The sequence below is a fragment of the Choloepus didactylus genome, chromosome 18, assembly GCF_015220235.1.
Source record: "Choloepus didactylus isolate mChoDid1 chromosome 18, mChoDid1.pri, whole genome shotgun sequence".
Lineage (NCBI taxonomy): Eukaryota > Metazoa > Chordata > Mammalia > Pilosa > Megalonychidae > Choloepus > Choloepus didactylus.
The window spans coordinates 32,019,489-32,041,312 of NC_051324.1; the positions used below are offsets into that span (position 1 = coordinate 32,019,489).

A 21,824-nucleotide genomic window follows, 5' to 3' on the forward strand; every position below is an offset into this window, starting at 1 on the left:
CAGTATTTATTGTCTCAATATCTGTGGACTGGAAAGGCCTTCGTGATAGAAGAAAAGGTTTTAAGCAGTCTTCTCATATTGCAGCTGTTTGCTCTTTTGTTGGGAGCATTAAATGGACAGATCAGAAGTAAGAAGTAAAGTGAGAGTTGTTTGCTGCCCAGGTGGGGAGGTCCCTTTTAAAGTAAGGGTTGACCCGCCATCCACGGGGACGGCTCTTTAAGAATTTGTGTTCCTGACATGAAGCAACTCTCTGCAGTTCCTGGAAAGTCCAGGAAAATCCTTAGTAGTCAGAGTCCCCAGAGGCCAGAGAGCCATTGGGACCTACCTTCACCCCAATCCAAGCGTCATGCAAAGGCATCTCCAGTCTGAGGTGCTCCTCTCTGCTCAAGGAGAATGAGGTAGGAAAGGCCATCAGGAATCTTCTAAAAAGGTAGAAGTTCCAGAAAGTTTCTCAATATGCTTGAGAAAGGACATTTTCCAAAAACTCATGGCAGTCTTCGCAAGGTTTTTTATTATTGTTTTAAAATCACGAGACGTAAAGTTCAAGATACATTATTTCATTCCATAAATATTATATGAGTATTATATATATGCCAAGCACTGTGCTAGGCTTTGGGATACACAGGTCCTTTTCTCCAGGGACTTACAGCCTAATCGGAGATGAGATGTTTAAGTAAATCATGAAAGACACTTACTAGGATCTATTATAGGGATATACACAAGTGGCAGAAGAGGAATTGCTAAACTGCGTGGAGACATCAGGGAGGGCTTCCTAGAGGAGGTGATATTCCAACCAGGTCTTGAAGGATGAATAGAAGACTTACAAGCATGGAATACAAGTGAATGGGGTGGAAGAGCAGAAGTAGAAACAGAAGGGGAGAAGGAAAAAAAGAGAATACATGATTATAAGTTTTCTTGAAAAACTAAAAATAATAAAAGGTCATATCCATAGGCCTTTCTACAACACAGTATCTGCTTGTCCAAGCTGGCTCCCAAGCATATTAAAAGGCAGCTTGAAGTCACTTCTGTAACTTAATTTCTGTGGGAAATGCAAGTTTTCTCTGATTAATCTGTAAGGAAGGGAAGGAGAGTTGGTGGTGGTTGCAAGGTGTGTGGGTGTCTGATTCCTCAAAAATTGAGAGAAGCTGGGGTCAAGGCCTGAGGTCAAAAGAGCCTAGAAGTTTCCGAGCACCTGCAGGTGGACCAGCCTAGCTGATCCTGGCATGTATTGGGTGCCTCTGCCTCCCCCAGGGGCAGGAGACAGGCAGCTCCTACACCATGGGGATGCTGTGAGTATGTCTTCCACCCACCTCAGACAAGCTTCAGGAGTTGATTTTGTTACCTCCACATAAGTCAGATTTAAGGGTTTTGTAGGTGTTTTGTTTGGGTTTGTTTGTAGTGGCAGTCAGGAGCCTGCAAGTCTACAGGCTGGGTTCACATCTCAGCTTCTGCCCCCAGTCCATGAAGCCTTGGGCAAGTTACTTAACCATTCTGAACCTCAGTTTCTTCATCTGTAAAATGGAGATGACAATACTTCTTACATGGAGAGGTTCTGAGAATTAGATAGAGAGATACATTTAAAGGGATTTGCACAATGCTGAACCATAGAATGGTTCATTGTTAACTGTTATTTCATCTAGCCACATCAAATGAAAAATCCCACACTGATGCCAGATCTTTGGGATTATCAACACTGGCTTTGGCTATTACTCATGGTGACTCCAAGGTGCCATACAGGGAAAAGAGAAGACACTGAGACAGACCCCACTGAGCAGGAAATTTCTTTGTCCCCCCTTTGATTGTCCCTAAAGTTAATGGCACTTACAGGGCTGTTATGAAGACCAAATAATATGAGATGTGAAAGCACTTTGAAAAGTATAACCTCCCTAGGAATTTGGGTATTAAACATCATCACCATCATCATCATCACCACCACCCTGATTAGGGGGAGATGTTCTAAAGAACTACTTAGTGTCCCTTGGGTGTTCATTCAGCCCCATTATAAGGACGGGAAGCTCAGTGACCAGGGAATTAAGCAACTTGACTGGGGCTCTACATTATCCCACTGAGTTGGAAACTTCCTGCTAAATTCCTAATAAATTTGGCAGCATTTCTCTCAGGTTATCTCAAGAAGTTGGGCACCAATGAAAACAGAGCCCTAAGGAGGCCTAAGAATCATCTAAAGTAAGCGGGGCCCAAATCAAAGCACCAGTGGCAAGCTCAGTCCACAATCAGCAACTGGTTAAACAAAGCCCAACAACACCTGCAGCTGGGATCCTAAGTCCAGGCTAGTTAGGGGCCCACTTCTTCCTCATAATGGACCAAAATGGAAATGGAGCTTTGGATAGATAGTAAGTTCCTGGTTGCTGGAATGTACAGACTGAAGGACCACCTGGTGGGGTGTTGTAGAGGATTCAAGTGTTAAATGGTGGCCTGACTTTTGAACCTTGAGCATCTTGGATTCTAGCTGTCCAAAGCTCAGCATCTACGAGTGATGGCACATCTCGACTATTACCCAGGGCTCGTTGTGGCTGGAGATTGTGGCCTTTGAGACTCTGGGTCCTGCAGGAGTGACTCCGGGAACCAAGAAAGGAAAACATCAAGGTCCAGAATGTGTGGGCTACGAGTTAGGAAATGAATCTGTGATATGTCCTTGTTCAGCAGGTTGCTTGCCCTCTATGTTTATTCATCTGTAAAAGGGAACTAATGACTCTTGATAAGCCCTGCTTCATGCAGATCTGAGGAACAGGACAGCCAAATTCTCTTCTTTGATAAGTAAATTTCTAATCTCATGTAAACTATATAGGCTAAGGTATCACTGCTGGGCCGAGCTGCCGTCTTTCTTTCGTTCATTCAACAAAAATGTATGGAGGGCTCCTCACTAGGTGGGACTTGATTCCCACGCATGTAAATCTCCCTTGCAACGTGGGACATGACTCCCAGGGATGAGCCTGGGCCCAGCATCGTGGGATTGAGATAATCTTCTTGACCGAAAGGGGGAAGTAAAATGAAACAAAACAAAGTTTCAGTGGCTGAGAGATTTCAGACAGAGTCAAGAGGTCACTCTGGAGGGTATTCTTATGTGCTATATAGAGATCCCTTTTTAGTTTTTAGTGTATTGGAATAGCTAGAAGGAAATACCTGAAACTGTCGAACTACAACCCAGTAGCCCTGATTCTTGAGTCCAGTTGCAAAACTATATAGCTTACATGGTGTGACTGTGTGATTGTGAAAACCTTGTGGCTCACACTCCCTTTGTCCAGTGTAAGGACAGATGAGTAGAAAAATGTGGACAAAACTAAATGAAAAATAGTGTGGGATGGGGGGTGATGGAATGTTTTGGGTGTTTTTTTATTTTTATTTTTTATTATTTATTTATTTTGGAGTAAGAAAAGTGTTCAAAAGTTGATTCTGGTGATGAATGCACAACTATATTATGGCAATGTGAATGGTTGATTGTACACTGTGGATGATTATAGGGTATGTGAATATATCTCAATAAAACTGCATTAAAAATGTATGGAGGGTCACAATATGCTTGGGTTCTGGGAGTTGGACAAACAGAGAACAACATTCCATCAAATTTATCTTTCCCCAACTCATTAAACACCATTCCTAAAAAGGTCCTGTATTTGAAGTCTTCTGCACTTGCCATCTTTCAAATATGTGGACAGGGCTGTCAGACCTTTCCGTCTTGGGCTGTCTCCCTCATAAATTGACCCTTGGAAACACACACCACTACCATTACAAACTTGGAAATTATTTGAGATCTAAAGAGCATTTTTTCTTTCCAATATGAAATTCCAGTTATACCAATTTCCAAGCAGTATTCAGAAGGTTTGGGGTTTGGTTTTTTTTTCAAGAACCCAAAACATCATAATGTAGCTAGCTAAGATATGTGAAGAGAGAGGAGAGGTAGGGAGGGTTGTTAAAAGTCTCTAAATATTTTTGTCTAAGTGCAAATTGTACCTCTGAGCTGTTTCCCCTCAATGTGAGACTTGCTTTAGCACATCAACTTGACATCAGAATAAAAGCGTTTGGGATTTAGAGTGTTGCTTCATGTCTGAGGGCCAGTGAGCCAATGAAAAAATAAATTGCCCTCAAAACAATGGTTGGCTGTGTTTGAGCGACTTTAAAAAAAAGGAACGGGGTGGCTTCGATGGAGCAAACTGAGGTGGGCAGTGAGGAGCCCGTTGCGGGGCCTCCCCTCTGTAGCCCCACACACAATAATGACAGATTGCAAAGCTCAGGAGAGAGGAATAAAGGTGTCTTTGTCTGTCTGTCTGTCTGTCTGCCCAGGAAAGGCTACAGACCCTATCAAATCTACTCCTTTCTCTTTTCAGAATTCAACCAGACAGTCCAGAGTTCTGGAAATGTGACAGACAAAAGCAGTCAGGATCAGCTGCTGTTTCTCTTTCCAGAGTTCAGTCAACAGAGCCAGGGGCCTGGGCAGTCCGATGATACCTGCTCTGAGCCCACCAACAAGAAGATGCGCCGCAACCGGTTCAAATGGGGGCCCGCGTCCCAGCAAATCTTGTACCAGGCCTACGACCGACAAAAGAACCCCAGCAAGGAGGAGAGGGAGGCCTTAGTGGAGGAGTGCAACAGGTAACACCACCAGAAGCTCAGGCGAACAGGCGGGCGAGCACATGGACCCAAGGTGGATCCCTCGGTCCTGGGATATTGAGACACTGGTCATCCAGATAAGTGTGGCTGAATCAGGGTTTCCCAAAGTGTGGTCCCCAGAGCCTTAACCTCATTCATTAAATAAGTAAGTTTGAGAAACACCATATGCACACTTCTTAGGGAGTCATCATATTCATTAATACAGTAAAGGCTCTGAGAAGTCCTGCAGTACAGAAACCCACTTAACTTGGTTGAATTGGCTGTTAGCAATGGAATCCTTTTTTTGTGGAATACCTTTTAACATCCCCCATGGAATTATTTTTCTAGAGAAAATACTCTGAAGAATGCTGGTCTATAATATGATGCCAACAAAGTGAGAATCATGTGTTTGACTGCCATACAGGCCAGGGCAAAACTCTCCCTTAGCCACAGACTCCAGCTCTGGCCTCTACCAACTGTCTTACACCCCTTGGTCCAAAAGGAAACTCGGCAGGATAGTAAGAATTGGTCGGGTCTATTCAGTCCACCCTGCCCACACTGGCTCAACAAAGTTCTTTTTGTACCTTAACAACTACATATAATTTTAAAGAAAACTCTTAGAAATCCTTGCGCTATCTTTTTGTTTCATTCCTTTCCTGTCTTCCCTGACCCTGAGAGTGACTTTCTGAAAAATCTGCTTTTTCACCCTGGCCAAGACCTGTGGGCTCTCTCTCTGGGCTGGGCTGGCTGTGCAGAGGAAGGATGCAGCTGGGGCAGTCGGGCCAGGAAGTGGAAAGGCAGAGGAACCAGCCTCTATGAGCCACAGAGTCTGCAGCTGTGCTCCTGTTCCTCCTGCTAATGGGTTTGGGGTTTCATCAGCTGTGAGAAAACAAGAGACCCAGCCCAACCCTGTGTGCTGTCCTTAATACCCCACCTGGCCAGCCCTTTAAAGGGTATTCCTTGGGTATGAATAAGGAATCTGACTTCCCTCGCACATCTGTGTCCGTACTCTGGAAGACCAGAAGTTCTTTCCAGCAATTTGAGGGAGTCAGGCAGAGCCTGGGGTGGGAAGAATGGCAAAATGAGGAGGTGTCCGGAGGCCCAGGCTGGGTCTTCCCCCTTAATTGCTTGGCCCTGACTTCCTCTGTCTTCTCATCAGCAACCATGCCAGAGGCCTAGACCTCTGCCTTCCAGGCTGGCATATCCAGGGATACCTGTGTTCAGGCCCCACTCCAGACATCTTAGATGGGTTTACCTTTTCTCAGGACGGACTTTTTCCCAGGCTTGCACTCTGCCATCGGCTTCCCATACTCCTAATCAAGATTTTGTGTTTGGGGCCAGGCATTGGCAAGTCCCCCCACCCTCCCACCTGTCCAGCCACCTTCACTCACCATCTCCCCTCTGTCCATTCCCAGGGCAGAATGCTTGCAGCGAGGCGTCTCCCCATCCAAAGCTCACGGCTTGGGCTCCAACCTGGTCACGGAGGTCCGTGTCTACAACTGGTTTGCAAACCGGAGGAAGGAGGAGGCTTTCCGGCAGAAGCTGGCCATGGATGCCTATAGCTCCAACCAGACGCACAGCCTGAACCCTCTGCTCTCCCACGGCTCCCCCCACCACCAGCCCAGCACCTCTCCTCCAAACAAGCTGGCAGGTGAGCAGGGGCCGGGCCTCACTGTCTCAGCAACTGGAACATCCTGGTTCTCCCCATGGGTCTCAAGTGGCCCGAGAATTTTCAGAAGAGCAAATGCTTTGGGTTGATACAAGGGCTGGTGTTCCAATTAAGAACACCCTCTTGAAGAAAGAGTGTGGCTGTGTTCAGGAAGACCCAAATGTTCAGATTTCTCCCATCACAGCGTAGGGAATAGCTGGGGCTCCAGGGAGCCCTTCTCTCTGTTCTTCTCCCTGTGTGGCTGCTGACTCAGAGGGTCAGAGCAGCCATCAGATCATGTACTGAGAAGGCAGCCTTCTCAGTGTGCCAGGTCCAAACTGCAGGCAGGGGTTGGTGCCGGTGCATCATCAGCCACTGTGATGGAGAGTGATGTTCCAGCTGCCCCCCTCACCCCCAGTGCTCTGTCTAGCTGCAGCAGGAGATGCCCAGCAGCCTTTAAGGGTCATTCTATTGTCAGCCTCTGCTTGTTGGCTTCTGTGCTCCATCAGGGTCTGGGTGGTTTCTGTCACTTGAAGTCTTTGCAGTGCTAGGTTGGCCGAAAACAATTGAGTGCCTGTTGTGTGCTCCTATGTGCCAGGGCCCAGCCTGGATTAGCAGTGTCTCTGCTGTAGGATCTGGGTTTGTTAGGATGGAATCCTACATCCTCATGGTGAGAAAGCACCCCTATAAGCTGAGTGCCGTGTTGGGTACCAGCTGGGGTTCAACATTTCTCCTGAAGCTTAGCTCTGCCAGGAAAGCTGGCGTCTCAGAATTAATGTATTTATTGGTGTCTGATTGGTGGACAAAATGTGGCACAGTCTCCTTCCTGCTCTGGGGAAAGGCTTGCAAAAGAAGAGCTGAGCACCATTTCTAACACCTGTTCCTTCTCTTGCCTGCTGGCTTCCCTTTGGATGGGATAAGCCAGAAATCATAGCGTTAACTCAAGGTAGGGTGACCAGTGCCACCCCGACAAGCTCAGAGTCACCAACTAGGCAGCAGCATCTGAGCATTTGTTCTGTGGTCATACCCTCCCTGGGGGCCTGATGCTGCCCAGCATGTAGCTTGGGCCAGGGCTGGAAACTTCTCTGGGCCCCCCTTTTCATAGGAGGGACAGTCTCAATTGCACAGGGAGGGAGTTCAGGTTTCTCCTGAGAGGCAGAGAAGCCCCTCCAGGCAAATGCTAGCTTGACTGCAGAGCACCTTCACCCCTTTACGGCAATTCAAAGCTGGGTTCAGAGGGCAGATGGTGGGCGGCTGGCACCAGGCAGGACTCGGCACTTGCTGCGACTACAGTGATCTGCAGAGCTGAATCTGGGAGCCACGCAGGGGGGCGTGGCTGGGGCAAGGGGCATTATCAAGAAGACAATAGCCATTGTGCTGGGACCTGTGATCTCCACACCAAAGTCAGGGAGCCTGCGAGCCAAACAAAGGCCCAGCAGCTTTCTGACAAGCTGGGGTTGTGTGGAGGTCACCACAGGGTCGTTAGCTTAGGCCTTCTGGATTCTGAACGGAAACAGAGAGAGCTAGGGCTGGAGGAATGGGGAGCAGGTATTGGAAACTGAGCGGGGCAGGTGTGAAACACAGCCTGGGCACCTCTCCACCAGAGTCCAAGAAGGGCACGGCCCACCGGAAGGCCGAGTCTTTGGGGTGCCCCAGAAGTCTGGACCTTTTTAAAAAATCACAGAATGTTAGAACTCAGAGAGATGTCAAAAAAGGAAACTGAGGCCCAGAAAGAGGTAGTGACTTGCCAAGGTGACACAGAGAAATGGTAGCCGATCAAGGACTAGAACTCGGGGCTGCTAATTCCCACTCCTTACTTTCCTGTGGTACAAATGTGCACTGAGTGCTTGCCACGTCCCCAGCGCCAGGCTAGGGCGGAACGAGACACTCATCCATGCCCTCTTGGAACTTACAGTCTAGCAGGGAGAAAATGTCAATGTGGAGTCTGCAGAACCAGCTGGGGAAAAAAGGTTACCTTTGGGGGCTTCGTGGGCATCTCTAGGGAAGGGAGTGACAGTTTTGGGATGCTGTGTGTGGTTCAGTGGCTGCCTTCCCCTGCACCTCAGCTTCATCAAGGTAGTGCTGATCCCAAGCCCAGGGGCTGGATTCTCTGGCATCCTGTTTCTAATCAGCCAGCCTGTAACTTTGGCTAATTCATATAACTTCTCTGAGTTGAGTTCCTATCTGTACGAGGGAGTGATAATATCTCCCCACAGGGTGCATGTGAAGATTAAAGGAGAGAATGTGTAAAAAGTACAGAGCACTAATCTAGCAGCAGTGTAGGGAATGGCTGGCAGCAGAAGTCCCTTTTCTTTTTAATTTTACACGGTGGGGCATTCTTCCTAAGAGGCGGTGAGATGTGTCCTGGTGCTGGGTCTGCAAGCAGAGGTGGCCGCTGATGCCGGGAATGCAAGGATGCTGGGGTCCTTGCCTTGTGTCCCTCTCAGGAGCCGAGTCGGGGCTCCCGGGCAATGCAGCGGGGGGCCAAGCAGACCAGCAGGCTGGAGCCCAGCAGCCAGGGGAGGCTTTTGTCTGCAGAACCCCACAGTGTGCTTCCCATCACAGTACCCGTGGCCAAGGTCTGGTCTTTAACCAAGCCCAAAGCTTAACTGAATGCAGAATGCAAAAAAGAACCCTATGGTGGCTGAGGAGACACCAACACCCAGAATCAGCCCCAGCCATCTCCAAGGCTGAGCTGGGTGGGAGCAAGGCCCACTACCCCATTCCTACCCTCTCTCCTCTCCAAACACCAGCATCCAAGCCAGGAGGGCAGGCAGCATCTTAGGGTCCAGTCTTTCCCTGGAACACTTTCTCTAACTAAGCCCCCTCGCTCCCAGCCACGCTGAACTCGCTGTGGCCCACTCGCCCACGGTGACCACAGTGTGACCCTGGCCCTGGAATGTCCGGTACAATAGAGGTGGCAGGAGGAGCACTTTGCCTCTGTCAGCAGCTGATTGGTTACAAGGTGCCCTACAAACACATTGTCAGCAGAATCAGCTGTTTTCAGCGTTTCCCCTCCTCAGCTTTACAATCACACACCAGCATGCAGCCAGGGGTTGTCATGGCGTTGTCTCCCTTATGCATGCTTAATTGACAATTAAGTTGGGGCTTTGAACCAGCCTGGCTGTGGCTGATGGGCCTTCATCTCTCCTGTGAGTGTCACAGGGGCACTCTTTGTTTGCTCTTCTTGGGGGCCTGGAGTTACTGTAGCAGGCTGCAGGCAGCCATTTATCTTCAGCCTGGAAGGCCTTTATGTGCCCCCCTCCCCATTCCAGCTCTCGCCAGCAGGAGCTGTCCCTGGTTATAGGCCCTGTGACAGCCTATTCTGCGGCCTTTGAGCAGGCCCGGAGTGATGGCCTTTACCTCCATTCTGGAGCTGAATCAAGAGAAAGGCCCCCAAAAGGTCAGAGGCCAGGGCTGCTGCAAGGAAAAGGACTGGTTGGAGACTGGTGCTTGTATTGATCGGCTCGAGGAGGAGGAGGAAGTTGGCGTGGGATGGAAGTTGGGCTAGCCTTGGCACAAGCCATGATATCTGGTTGCATGATCCGAGGTGCTGGCCTTGCTCTCTGTGCCCTTTGCTCCAGTCTGCAGCAAACTCACCGGGCCGCCTGGCAGAAGGGAGGGAGGGGCAGAAGGTCTTCATCTGCTTTCACGTCTCTCCACATGTCATGCCCTCACTCTTGCATCACCTTTTGAGAAGGAGGTGGGGACTCATTCTCATGGAAAGAAACTGAGGCACAGAGACGAGGCCCGTCCAGGGGAAACTTCAGAGATCCTAAACCAGAGCTTCTTTACCTAAGAGGAGATATTTATTTCTCTGGCCACTACTTCTCCCTCCTTTCAAACTCCATCCCTCGCTCTCTAAGCCTGATGGACTTGACTCCACTGGGGTCAGATCAGAGCTTGAAATCCTGCCTCCTGCCCCTGCCCTTCTCCCCCTGATTCACGCCTCCTGCCGAGTTGCATCTAACCCTGGGTCTTAGGAAAACCAAACTCTGGACAGGGCACCTGTGTGGACACTGTTATTTTCCCTGATGCTGAAATCTGCAAGACCCAAGGAAATCTTAAAAGTGCCTGGTGGCAAGGCTGTGACTAAATGTGACTAACCATAGCTGCTAGTGTATCATCTTGTTTAATCCTCACAACACCTGTGTGTTGTCCCCATTTTACAGTTGAGGAAGGTGAGATGTTTAAAATGTAAGTAATATGCCAAGTTCATGTAGTTAGTGGGTGGCAGAGCCAGGTTTTAAGCTGTTATCTTGTCCATCTCTCTTTGCTATACACAGGATGCTAAGAAGTTTCCAAGCACAGGAACCAACCAACACACACACACACACACACATACACACGCACACACAAAATCCCCCCATTGTCCCTCCTGCTCCCCTCTCAATGACAAAAGGGGCTTTGGAAGAGTATAGCTAAGGAGGTGGGGGTAACGGTGGGGGTCTCCCAGTCTGGCTGGTTTACTGCTTCCTCCCCAACTGTTGCCCCTGACCAAGGTGGATTCCCCTTTCACACCCCCATCCCCATCTGTGCAGGGATTTGAACTGCCCTTGCAATCTGCGCTGTCTGGGGCACTAAACGCCTTAACAACTTAATGGGGCTTCTGAGACAGAGCAGGCACCTCGGCTCACCTCTTTTCACCCTCCCCCTCCCTGGGCAGCAGACAAGGGGAGAGGGTTTATGAGGGCCGTTGTAAAAATATTCATCTCAGCAGCAAAGGTCCTCATAGTAAATAAGCCCAATTGTCCCTAAGTAGCAGATTATTTCAGTTCAGAAGAGAAACAAATCGTGCCTTGAAATGTCTGCTAGTTTAGGAACCATCTTTAAAGTTGGAAGTGGACACTTTTCAACTGGCTCGGGGTTCTGGGCGGGATGCAGGTCCATGTTCTCCTTCTTAGGGATTTTATCTGACTGCCATTTTATCTGTTGAATTCGAAGGCCATTTTATCTTGTGGGGACCACCCTATGGGCTGCCACCAGATTGAGGAAGACAATCAGGATACTAATGAGATTAAGAGGAGTGGCCTTGGGAGCATTCTGCTGTCAGCACCCCCACCCTGATAGGGGCCTAACCCTGGTCTGCATACAAAGAACCCAGCTGCTGGGCTGGTGGGCTCCTTCTGCACAAAGGTGCTGAGCAGATACTGGAGTCCCTCTGTCACTGTGGGCAGCCCTTTTGGCCAAGCCTAACTGCCCGGTAGAATCCTGGGAGGATTTAAGGATTCCTTGCCGCCCTCCAGTCAGCTCCCCAAGGAAGGCAGCTACCTGCAAGCGCATAGCCTCCATCGTCCTGGGGGATTTGGGGTGATGCTAGAGAAGTGCCCGTGGCATCTATTTGTTGAAGGTTTGATGGAAAGTGACAGGAACTAGGAGAAAATTAAGTACCAGAGGTGCAGAGTGAGGCTTGATGGGAGGCCACAAGATCTGGCCTTATGCCGCTATCCACTTTTCAAGGAAAAATACAAACAAGTGGAGAAAAAGAAGAAATATATATATTTATGGAACACAGTCCAGAAATAAAGTCAAATGAAGCATCTAATCATGGCTAACACCCTAACTGTTCACCAGTACTCTAGAACAGGATCAGCAAACTTTTTCTGTACAAGGCAAGATGGTAAATATTTTCCAGACACCCAGTCTTCTCGGGACATGCCTTTATGGGGCAAAAGCAGCTGGAATCAACATAGAAACAAATGAACATGGCTGGGTTCCAATAAAAATTTATTTCTGGGGACAGAAATTTGCATTTCATATAGTTATCGTGTATTATGAAATAGTCTACATCTCTTGATTTTTGTTCAACCGTTTCAAAGTGCAAAAGCCATCGTTAGCTCGTGGGCCATACCAAAACAGGCTGCTTGGGCCAGCCGACCACAGTGCTGACCCTGCTCTAGGACAACGGTTCTTAAACTTTGCTACACTTTAGAATCAGTTGGGGAGCTTTTCAAAATTCCAGTGCCCACACTGCACCCCAGACCTATTAAATCAGAATCTCTGGGGGTGTGGCCAGGCATTGGGAGTTGTTAAAAACTTACCAGGCGACCCCAAAGTACAGCCAAGTTTGAGAGCCAGCTCTAAGATAGAGCTTTTCAGATATTGACGTGCATGCTACCTGGGAATGTGCATGCTACCTGGGAACGTCATCAGGATTCAGTAGGTGGAAAGGGGTGGGGTGGAGTGGGGGGCTGAGTGTCTTCATCTTTAACAAGTCCCTGGGTGCTGCTGAAGATGATGTTCCAGAGACCACAGTTTGAGTAGTGAGATCCTTACAGCTACAAAATTAGGAACTAATTTCCCTTTGTGTCTAGACTTTTTTTGCCTGACCATCACCAAATCCATCATTTAATATGCACTTCTTAAGAAAATGCTCTTATTCATCCAGTGGGTTCAGCAACAAAATCGTGGGCTATTCAGACCTGAATTCAATGTCAATTTGGCCATTTGTTAGATGTCACCCTTAGCAAGTCTCTGGAATCTCTGAACCTCAGTTTCTCAGTTCTTAAAATGGACACCCACTCATGCAGATGCTGGACAGATTAAGTGAGATAATGAGATTTAATGAGATTAAATGAGATGATGTCTGTAAAGTGCCCTGGAAGTAGCAGGCTATCACTAACCGTAGCTATGAACAATGCTTGTAGAGCCTTGTTGTTTTCCCTTGTCCCTCTGGGAGTTTTTAGAGAATTTGACTATTTCCAACCTGAGACTCTTCTTGGTATTTGCAGCAGGCTCAAGCAGGCTTTTTTTTTTTTTTTTTTAGCACATTTTCCAATTCTTCCTAAGAGGACTGCTCTGTGTTGTCCATAAGGCATCCCCAGACACGGAGCGAGTGTGCCTTGATGGGGGCGGGGCATGGGAGCCCCTGACCATGTGGCGGAGGTCAGGTTCGTAAGATGACCCTGAATATCCTGCACCTAACAGGGCATTTTCTCCTTTAATTAAAGGAGGCCTGGTGTATTGCTTGTTAGTAATTAGCCCTGGGAACCTGCCAATTAGAGGGGCTGTAGTACTTTCCCGGCTGGTGTCTAACAGGCTTAATGGCCTTTGTTCTTCGAAAGGAAGCTCCCCAAAACTTCTGGCAAAGGAGCAGAAAGGTAAGACAGGGAGAGTGGACACCACCCCAGCAGTGAGCCCGGGGAGACCTCAGAAGCCCCTGAGGGCTGGTTCTCTGCAAGCCACGTCACTCAACCTAAGAGCCTGTGTCTGCTTGAGTCCTTCCTGTTGCCCTGGCTCTGCCTCCCACAGCCTTCACAGAAGCACCCTGGGGGGAGTTCAGCCACTGAGCGTCAGCCTGGGAACACTAAGGTCTCTAATGCTTTCTGGAAGTCAAGAGCTGCATTTCTCAGGACAAGCAGGTTAGAGGAACACATGCAGCATTTAATGGCTTCCCCCAGGGAATTCTGGAGCCCCAGAGGGGAGCTGGTTCAGGCAGCCCCTTCTTGGGACCAGACTGAGATGGGTGAGACTGGGTAGCAACGTGGTGCTTCAAACAAGCTTGGCCTTGTGGTTCCGTCACCATCTGGCTGTGTGACCTCAAATGAGTTACTTAGCCACCTGGAGGCTCCATGTCTTTATTAAAAAAGGGATCATCTTATCTACCTTCTTAGGGCCATTGTGAGGCTTAGATGCGATAAAACACACCCAGTGCCAAGCACAGTGCCTGATGAAGAAGGTTAGCTTCCAATGCCAGTTACTGGATGAGCTCAAGAATCTCTATGGCCCTGAGGGAGAGAAAGGGCTTTGGATCTGCCTGGGTCCCTGTCCAGGGTGCGGCTCTCCTAGAAGGGTTTCCCTTTCTGAGCCCTGATTGGCATTTGGGACATCAGAAACAATGAAACCCAGGTAATGGCAAGATCTGTGGTTCTCAAATCTCCTTCCCAGGCCACATAAAAGTCACCTGGGATGCTTATTAAAAATATGCACAGCTCCTCCATCCACCCACACCTTTAGAATCAAAATGGGGTACTGGTCAGCCATGGCAAGTTTCAATATGAGGCTCCCAGAGGTGGACAACACTAGGCTAGTAGAGCAGGAGAGTTCTGAGCCCCTGCTGACCTGGGGGAGGGAAGTTAGCTGGAGTGAGGATCCCCAGATTCAAGAGATCTGAGCCACAAATGGGCAGAGTGACCTTGGGCAAATCATATTACTTCCCAGGGATTGTGGCAAATGAGGTTGTTGGGCCAAGACCCTTTCAGCAATGACCTGTTATTATTTGGAGATTGTGTGTAGCAGCAAGTCTGGGGACCCAGAACCCTGCTGGTTGAAGTGGCAGTGGGAGATTTGCCTTTTTTATATTTTACTGTTAAGCTCATCATCTTCTCTCTCCCTCCTTTCCTTGCTTCTTTCTCCTTCCCCACTTCAGGAACTGTGTGCTGTTAGAAGCCTTCCACCTTTATTAGGGCCCATTAGAGCTTTACGGGCACCAGCAGATTGGGTGGAGCTGGTCACAATAAACAGATTTATGATGGATATAAATGAGACACCTGTAACTGCTGGAAGTTAACACTTTCAGAGCCTTTGAGTGGCAGCCTGTTCGCACATGCCTTCTGGGCCTATGCCTCTCCTCAGTCAGCACCTGCTGGCAAAGAAGCCCAAGTGAGTTCTTGCTCAGTAAGGGTGGAAAACATTCTATTAACATCTCCCATTTGTGTAACGTCAATTTGCACAATGGGCAGAAAGTGTTTAATTCATCTCAAAACATTTTACAGATGGAAACAGAAATGAGCAGCCCCTCCCCCTTCTTCTCTAGACTCCTCCTGCCAGGATTTTGAGGTAAAGTATAGGGCTTGCATCTCCACCTGTCAAAGAAAGAGAAACAAACCAAGTAAGCCTTCTTCTCACTGGGAAGATCCCTGAACCTTTAAAAACTCAGCTCGTTATCTGCTGTATTCTGAGTGGTATAATTGTGAGCTGGGCCAACATCTTCCAAGCCTGAGTTGGACTTATTCACCACTGTGTCCTCCAGCTCACGAGCCTGTGCCTGACAGGAGTTGACACTCCATGTATTTGTAGAATGAAGACATCTATTATCGGGGGCCTCTTGCCCAAAAGCTTAATGCATTTTCTCCAACATTTTGTACTCCTGTATTCAGTTTTAGAGTTAAAAGCACTTGAAATTAGTTTCATTTTACATGAGATACATATAATTATTATTATTTGAAGCGTATTTTTCCTTTTTTGTAAACCATATCATCCAGCCTCATCCCCATTAACACTGCTTAACTAAATTATACAGTTCACAAAAGTAATATCAACATTAAATGCTACCAGGAAGTTGTCAAAGAACAGAATATTACTTTTTTTTTCTCTCCAGTGTTCTATTTCATTTTTTTAGTTCATTTTATAATCTCTTACCAGCATCTCATAGGTAAGAAAGGGCAAGAACCCCTTTTGGCTTTCCATTGAGTGAACTGGAGTCTAGAAAAGAGATTAGACCCGCTACAAATCAGAGTCATCCAGAGAGACAGAAATGAAACTGTCAGCTCCAGGCAGCCACTGGTTCCTGGGGATGTGCCCTGAGCCCTGGACTGGTACTCCTGCTCTCCCAGCAGACTGAAGACCAGTAATTATCCACCTGCCAAGGCCTCAGTGCCCAACACCTGATGCTCCTTGGGACTAGCAGCCATGAGCCTGCAGGGTGATCAGTGGCTGTCATGATGATGGTGATGATGATGATGATGATGAGGCTGATGGAGCTGCCTTCAGCGATGGTGATGAAGAGCCTAGGGTCTGGCCAGGCAAACCCCCATTACCAGACAGCTCTGACTCTTGCCAGGCCTCAAAGGATCTCCTCTCTGAGTATCACCTCCCAGTAGTGTCCTGCTATGAATAGGTCACAGTGAAAAACCTCTCTTTTCTAAGGCAATTTTATTAGCCCTTCAGTCACAATAGAGATGTCTGTTTATAGGTCCTGACTTTTGTGTGGACACCCAGTGGCTCAGTCTGCTGATGGCTTTATAGCCGTCCCCCCATTGCCCAGACCCACTAGGAGCACCATCATTCTCCTCATCAGCCAAGCACAGGGGTCTTTGTTGCAGTCATATTACCCTGGCCTGCAAAGGCTACCTCTCAGAAAAGACCAGACCCCGGGAGCCAGACTGCAGCAGGGTGCTGTCTGTCCCCTTAGCTTTCAGGCCTAACAATGTCCACCATTAACCCTTCTTAGTCTTACCCTAGTTTCTTTGGAGAAAAAGCATTTAAGTTACTCATGTTGTCGTAGCAAATCCCCATAAATGGATCTTCTTCTTCTTCTTCCTCCAATTAAACCCCACAGGCCCCCAAACTGGGTTCAAAAGTGTGAGTCTAAATCTCGGGTTCCCACCTACAGCCCCAAACCTTTAGAAATGGTCAGCCTGTGCTAATGGGATCCCCTGCTCCACTCCTTTGGAGTGCCCTGGGTAAGGGTAGCTGTGCCGAGGCCTCAAGAAGTAGAGAATGGGTGGGTTCCCCACTGGCATCCCATTAGCCATTTTTGCACAAGATAAAGCCTTGTCTTGTGACCCAAGATCTCGTGTGTGGGAAGGGAAGGGCTGCTGCTCCTACTTAATTCCCAGCATATCCACCTCATGCCTTTCCCAATCCTTCTGCCCAAACCTGTCAATCTGTCAACACGATTTCTCCTATTTTGATTAATATGGTATATGTGTGTGTGTATAATTGTGGTAATAATATATAACCTAAAATTTGCATTCTAAGTGTACAATTCGGGGGCATTAATTACATCTACAATGTTATGCTACCCTCACCATTGATATATATTTTTATTGTGGTTATATATGTATACACACACACACATATATATAATTTCCTATTTTAACCAAGTGTACACTTCAGTGGTATTAATTACACTCACAATGTTGTGCTACCATCACTACCATCCATATCCAAGACCACTGATGATATTTTAATCTTACTTTCTCCTTTCTTTCTCCCCCTCTCTTAGTCCCCATTCTTCTTCCCTTCAAAAAATGCTTGCCTCTCCATAAGCACAGAAATCCTGGGATTTGAGGTCCAATGTATACCACTGTCACTTTTCCACTGCTCAATGCAACAGGTGAAAGGTGAAGGGGGTTTGGAGCCCTGGGTCAGAGCTGAAGTGTAGGTCATTCATTTACTCATTCAACAAACATTTTTTGAGTGTCTGGCACAGGCTAGGCTTTGTGCAAGGTGCTGAGGATACCATGGAGAAGACAGATAAGAGTCTGCCCTCATGGAGCTTACATTTCTAGTGAGGAGTCCAGCCGAGAAACAAGTAAACAAACATTCATTTCAAAGTACTAGTGGGTTGCAATGAGGAGACTTAGCACATCTAGAGTCCATTTAGGACTTATGGAGCAGAAAGTGAAGAGTCACCACCAACTTGCAGGGAGACCCCCTAGCAACTACCTCTTCCACTCTGGGCCTCAGCTCTTCTCTCTGTCAAATGGGCATCTCTGTCACGTTCAGAAGCAGACCACATACAATGCTCACACACATTCCCGTCTCCAGGCTGAAGTGTTTATTGCAAGCCATCTAACGTCTGCACTCAGAAACCAGCTCTCTGGTCAGGAAGAGGGTTGGTGACTAGTGGAGACCCCATGGGGAGGACAGCGGGGTGAGTGTTTCTGTGGCTCTCCTACCTGCCTACATGTGTGATTTTCCCAGGTGCTTCGTGCATGCTAGCTTCTGTTCTCAGTCAAGATGCTTTGATGGGGAGACTTTTTTTCTTTCCTTGGTTACGTTTGCTTTGATTTTTATAAGAAAACCAGTTTGTGGGCTTCCCTTGAGTGTCACTCCACTTTTACTCCTTGAGTCAAGAATGTTTACCATCCCCACAGGCCAGTCTGTGTTTCTCCTCTTATGAATTGGGCTTCTAGCTATGCCACCTTCGATAGAAAGGGATCTGGAATTGAAACCAGCCCAGTGTTTAAATTGCTTTCATCTTGCATCAACTTTTTTCCTCCCAGGCTTTCAAATTTTTAATCTCCCAAACTCTTTGCAAACATTTATCTTTATCCCTGGAGAGGAGGGAAATATTAATAAGAACTGTCAGTTGTCCTGTGTTACCAGTGAGGAAACCGAGGCAGAAACACTTCCTCATTTGAAAGCTTTTCTTTCTGGAGTTCCCAGTTTCAAGCCCGGGAATTTTTCACATTCTTTGATCCCAAATGAGTTTCTCAGAAGTTCACCAGACTGAATCATTTGTCTCTCTGCCTCTGCCCTCAAGAAAAGTGACTCTTCAGGAGGGGTGGAGTTATAAAGACTGGGTCCAAGGAGCCCGGCCTAATTCCTCCCAGTCTCCTCCCCAAACCTATGTTTTGGTTTCTTAGAAAAGAGAGCTTCATCCACCTATAATTTACAGACATGGTTGTTTCCTTTTGCAAGAGCCTTCTTCACTCGCTCCCTCCTGCCTGAGTTTAAATTCCCAGTTTTCAGATCCAACAGGGCTGAGCTGTGCTCTGCGTGAGGTTAGGAACACAGGGGAAGAATGTGTGACGGGGCGGCCAGTTGAGTAATGTTTACACTGGGGCGCTCACTCGCGCTGGCAGAGGTCCACCAGCCTGAGGAACATTCCTGCATTATCAGGGATGGGAGGTTGGCTCAGGTATGTCAAGGGTGAAAAGCATCCCACCAGATTCTGGATGCAGCTCACAGACCCCAGTGAAAGGGTCTCCCAGGCCCAATTGTCCCCACTTCCCTGTCCTCTTCTTACTAAAGGAGCAATTCTGGTCATGCTTTCCTGGCTGACGTTGCCTTTGTGTTGACCCAGCATTTTCTCTCCCAGGAGAACCCAGTGCTTCTCTAACATTATTTTATCCATACATCATTCTGCCTTCTGAGGAAGGAAGTCTGCATGCCCATTTTACAGATAAAAAATGCCAAGGTACAGAAGTTGACTGGCCCAGAATCACCAGAGAGTTAAGGCAGAAAGAGTGAGAGAGGGAGGGAGAGAGAGTTTAAAGTGTCTTGAGGCTGGTGTCCTCTTGATTTCTGGAATCATGGAATTGGGTTCTCTTCTTTTTTTTTTTTTCTTTTTTTTTTAAGCTGGTAGGGAGCTAGATTAGATCCAGGGCTCTATAAACTGCAGTTCTAAGCCCCTGAAGCATGGGTTTCTGAAAAGTCTCTGTGGTTAATTATACCCTAAACAGTACAGTTCCTCTCTGAGGTCCTCTTGTAAGGCAATTGTGCCAGGATTTGAAAACAGGTGTACAGTCAGTTCTGCTATAACCCAACATTTGCATCCTAAAAATCACCACACTATGCAGAATTGCACAGTAAAAAACACAGAACTCATGGAGAAAATGGGGCTAAGGGTATAATACTCAAAAGCATCCTCAGTAACACATTAAAAAAGATAAGAATCTGATAAAAACATTAACACAGTTTTACACCTGTTAAATGACTAGGAATACATAAATGCTGTGCAACAAGAAACATGGCACTTTACCTTGAAAAAATACTTAACGTTGGCCTGTGGCTGTAGGTGTCAGAAGAGTTGCAGCTTGTGAGTTTTTGTGAAGTGGTGGATGGAGGGTTATCTGAAATCAGAAAGTTGTTACTCCAGAAATGGATGGCTGAGGCACATAACACACAGTAAACTGAAGGAGCTGGTGGATATTTGAGGCGTGTGGGAGGAGTACACACACACACACACACACACATTTAGTATGTTCCTTTGTGGCTCTGTTCGTCTGGGTGGAGATACCTGCCCTCACCTAGTGTTTTTTAAGTATGAAATCTCTCATAAGCAAATGCAAAATCCCTGTTATGCTCAAGTAGTTCCCTAATACATCAAACGAAATGGAACAGATTCACATTTTCAAAACAAGCATTGTAGCAGAACTGAGCATAGTTTCTCTTTCTATTAGAACTGGTGTTCCTTGTTCTGGGGCATGGGTATTCAAAGCAGCTGATGGCTCACTCCTTCATTCAGTAAATATTCACAGTGCCAGGCACTCTGCTAGGCTCTGAAGATGCAACAGTGACTAAAAAGCCATCTCTTCCTTTGGGAGGAAGAGAGAGTAGTAAACTTATCATCAGTGCATCATAGTACAGTTGGCTCCTGCTGTAACAGAGTCTATACAGGGTGCGAAGTATGAAGGATGGAGCACCTACCTGCCAGGATGAATCAAGGGAGGCTTCACAGAGGAGGTGACATTTCACCCTCTTACAGAATATAACATGGCAAAGGAGGGGAAGTGCTTTCCAGGCAGGGGGAAGAGCAGAAGCAAAGGCATTGAGGGATGGATGGCAGGGCCTGTTTGAGCAATGTCAGGAGCATTGGTGTGGTTATATGGGCTACAGAGGGAGATGGATGCAGATAAGGCAGACTGGAGTCATGACAGCCCTATTCTGCCTTCTGAGGTGGTGGGTCTCATCCAGAAGGCAGTGGGAGCCATTAGAGGTTTCCATGCAGGGCAGTGACGTGGTGAGGTTTGGTTTTAGCAAGAAATCCCAGGCAGCAGTGTAGGATGCCCTGGAGATGCAGGCTTCTTGGAACCATAAGTCACTAGTTTCTCCCATGCTTTTGACACTTCTGGACCAGTCTTACTAGATAGAAACCAAATGATTTGTCTCTGTACCACATAATGTCAAGAATTCAGAAATAACCCAATGCCCATTTGCTGAGATCTGGAAACAGGTGAATATAGATGACCTTCTCAACAGGGGTGTCTCTAAACTCCAGCTGGGGTGACTAATTTTACTTCTGAACTCACTTGCTGTGGTTTACAGGACCAGTAATGGGGACCCAGACAATTAGTAGCTCGAGTCACTAGAAGGTGGCCACCTTCTGGCATTGTCATTTCTCCTTTGGTCCTCTGTGGATATTAATGGGGCACCTTTGGCCAGTCACTGTTCAACCACAGCCCTAGCCATATGCTCATTTTTGCAGCTTATAATGGTCAAGGAAGATGCCATTCTACTTCTTAACACAGGATCCTTAGCACAGTGCCTGGCACATGGTAAGTTTTGTGAATTCAGCCTTCCTAATAATGTCTTTTAGATCAAGACAGTCCCAAAGTGGGAGGAACTGATGTGTTTGGAGCAACTGTTAAGCTCCAAGCATGGGCTGGGCGCTTTTCACATCCATTAACTCATTCAGTCTTCGCAAGGATCTAAGGAGTGGATATTGTTCACGATAAGGAAACTGAAGCTCAGGGAGGTTAAGTAACTTCCCCAAGGTCACACAGCTATTACAGGTGGAGGCAGGATTTCAACCCAGGTCACCTGGCTCCAGAGCCTGTGCACTTTGCACTCCACTTTCCTTCTCAATTCAAGTGTGCTTCTGAGTTTGTGAAATACGCAAGGACTTGGCCTCCCCTTCCTCTAACAAGAACACCTATTTCTGGTCTATTGCCAGCAGATGCCTTTTACTGACCCCTCCCCCACCCCCCACCACCCCCTCTTTAAGAGGGCTAGCTGGTTATAGCATGCCAGATTCCTGGTGAGAGGAGCATTGGCGAAGAAGGTAACAGGTGAATCTGGAGCTGCTGAGCAACCTCTTACCCTAGCTCCCACCATAGTCTGCAGTGATAACAGCCCTCTCCCTGCAGCGAGGCATCCTCCTGGATATAGAGATGAGGAA

The 21,824-nt window shown here is 47.5% G+C and overlaps 1 protein-coding gene across 10 annotated transcripts in view; it reads left to right on the forward strand.

The window, feature by feature from the left end:
• Positions 1-21,824, forward strand: part of HNF1B (HNF1 homeobox B) — a 51,823-nt gene that overhangs the window by 6,781 nt on the left and 23,218 nt on the right. For 6 of the 10 annotated variants that reach the window (XM_037808996.1, XM_037808997.1, XM_037809001.1 and 3 more), the window contains exons 3-4: positions 4,344-4,608; positions 6,021-6,256. In XM_037808996.1, the coding sequence (XP_037664924.1) occupies positions 4,344-4,608; positions 6,021-6,256 (501 nt within the window). The remainder of the gene's footprint in view (positions 1-4,343; positions 4,609-6,020; positions 6,257-21,824) is intronic. The other 4 variants (XM_037808999.1, XM_037808998.1, XM_037809002.1 and 1 more) reach the window with 1 other exon arrangement.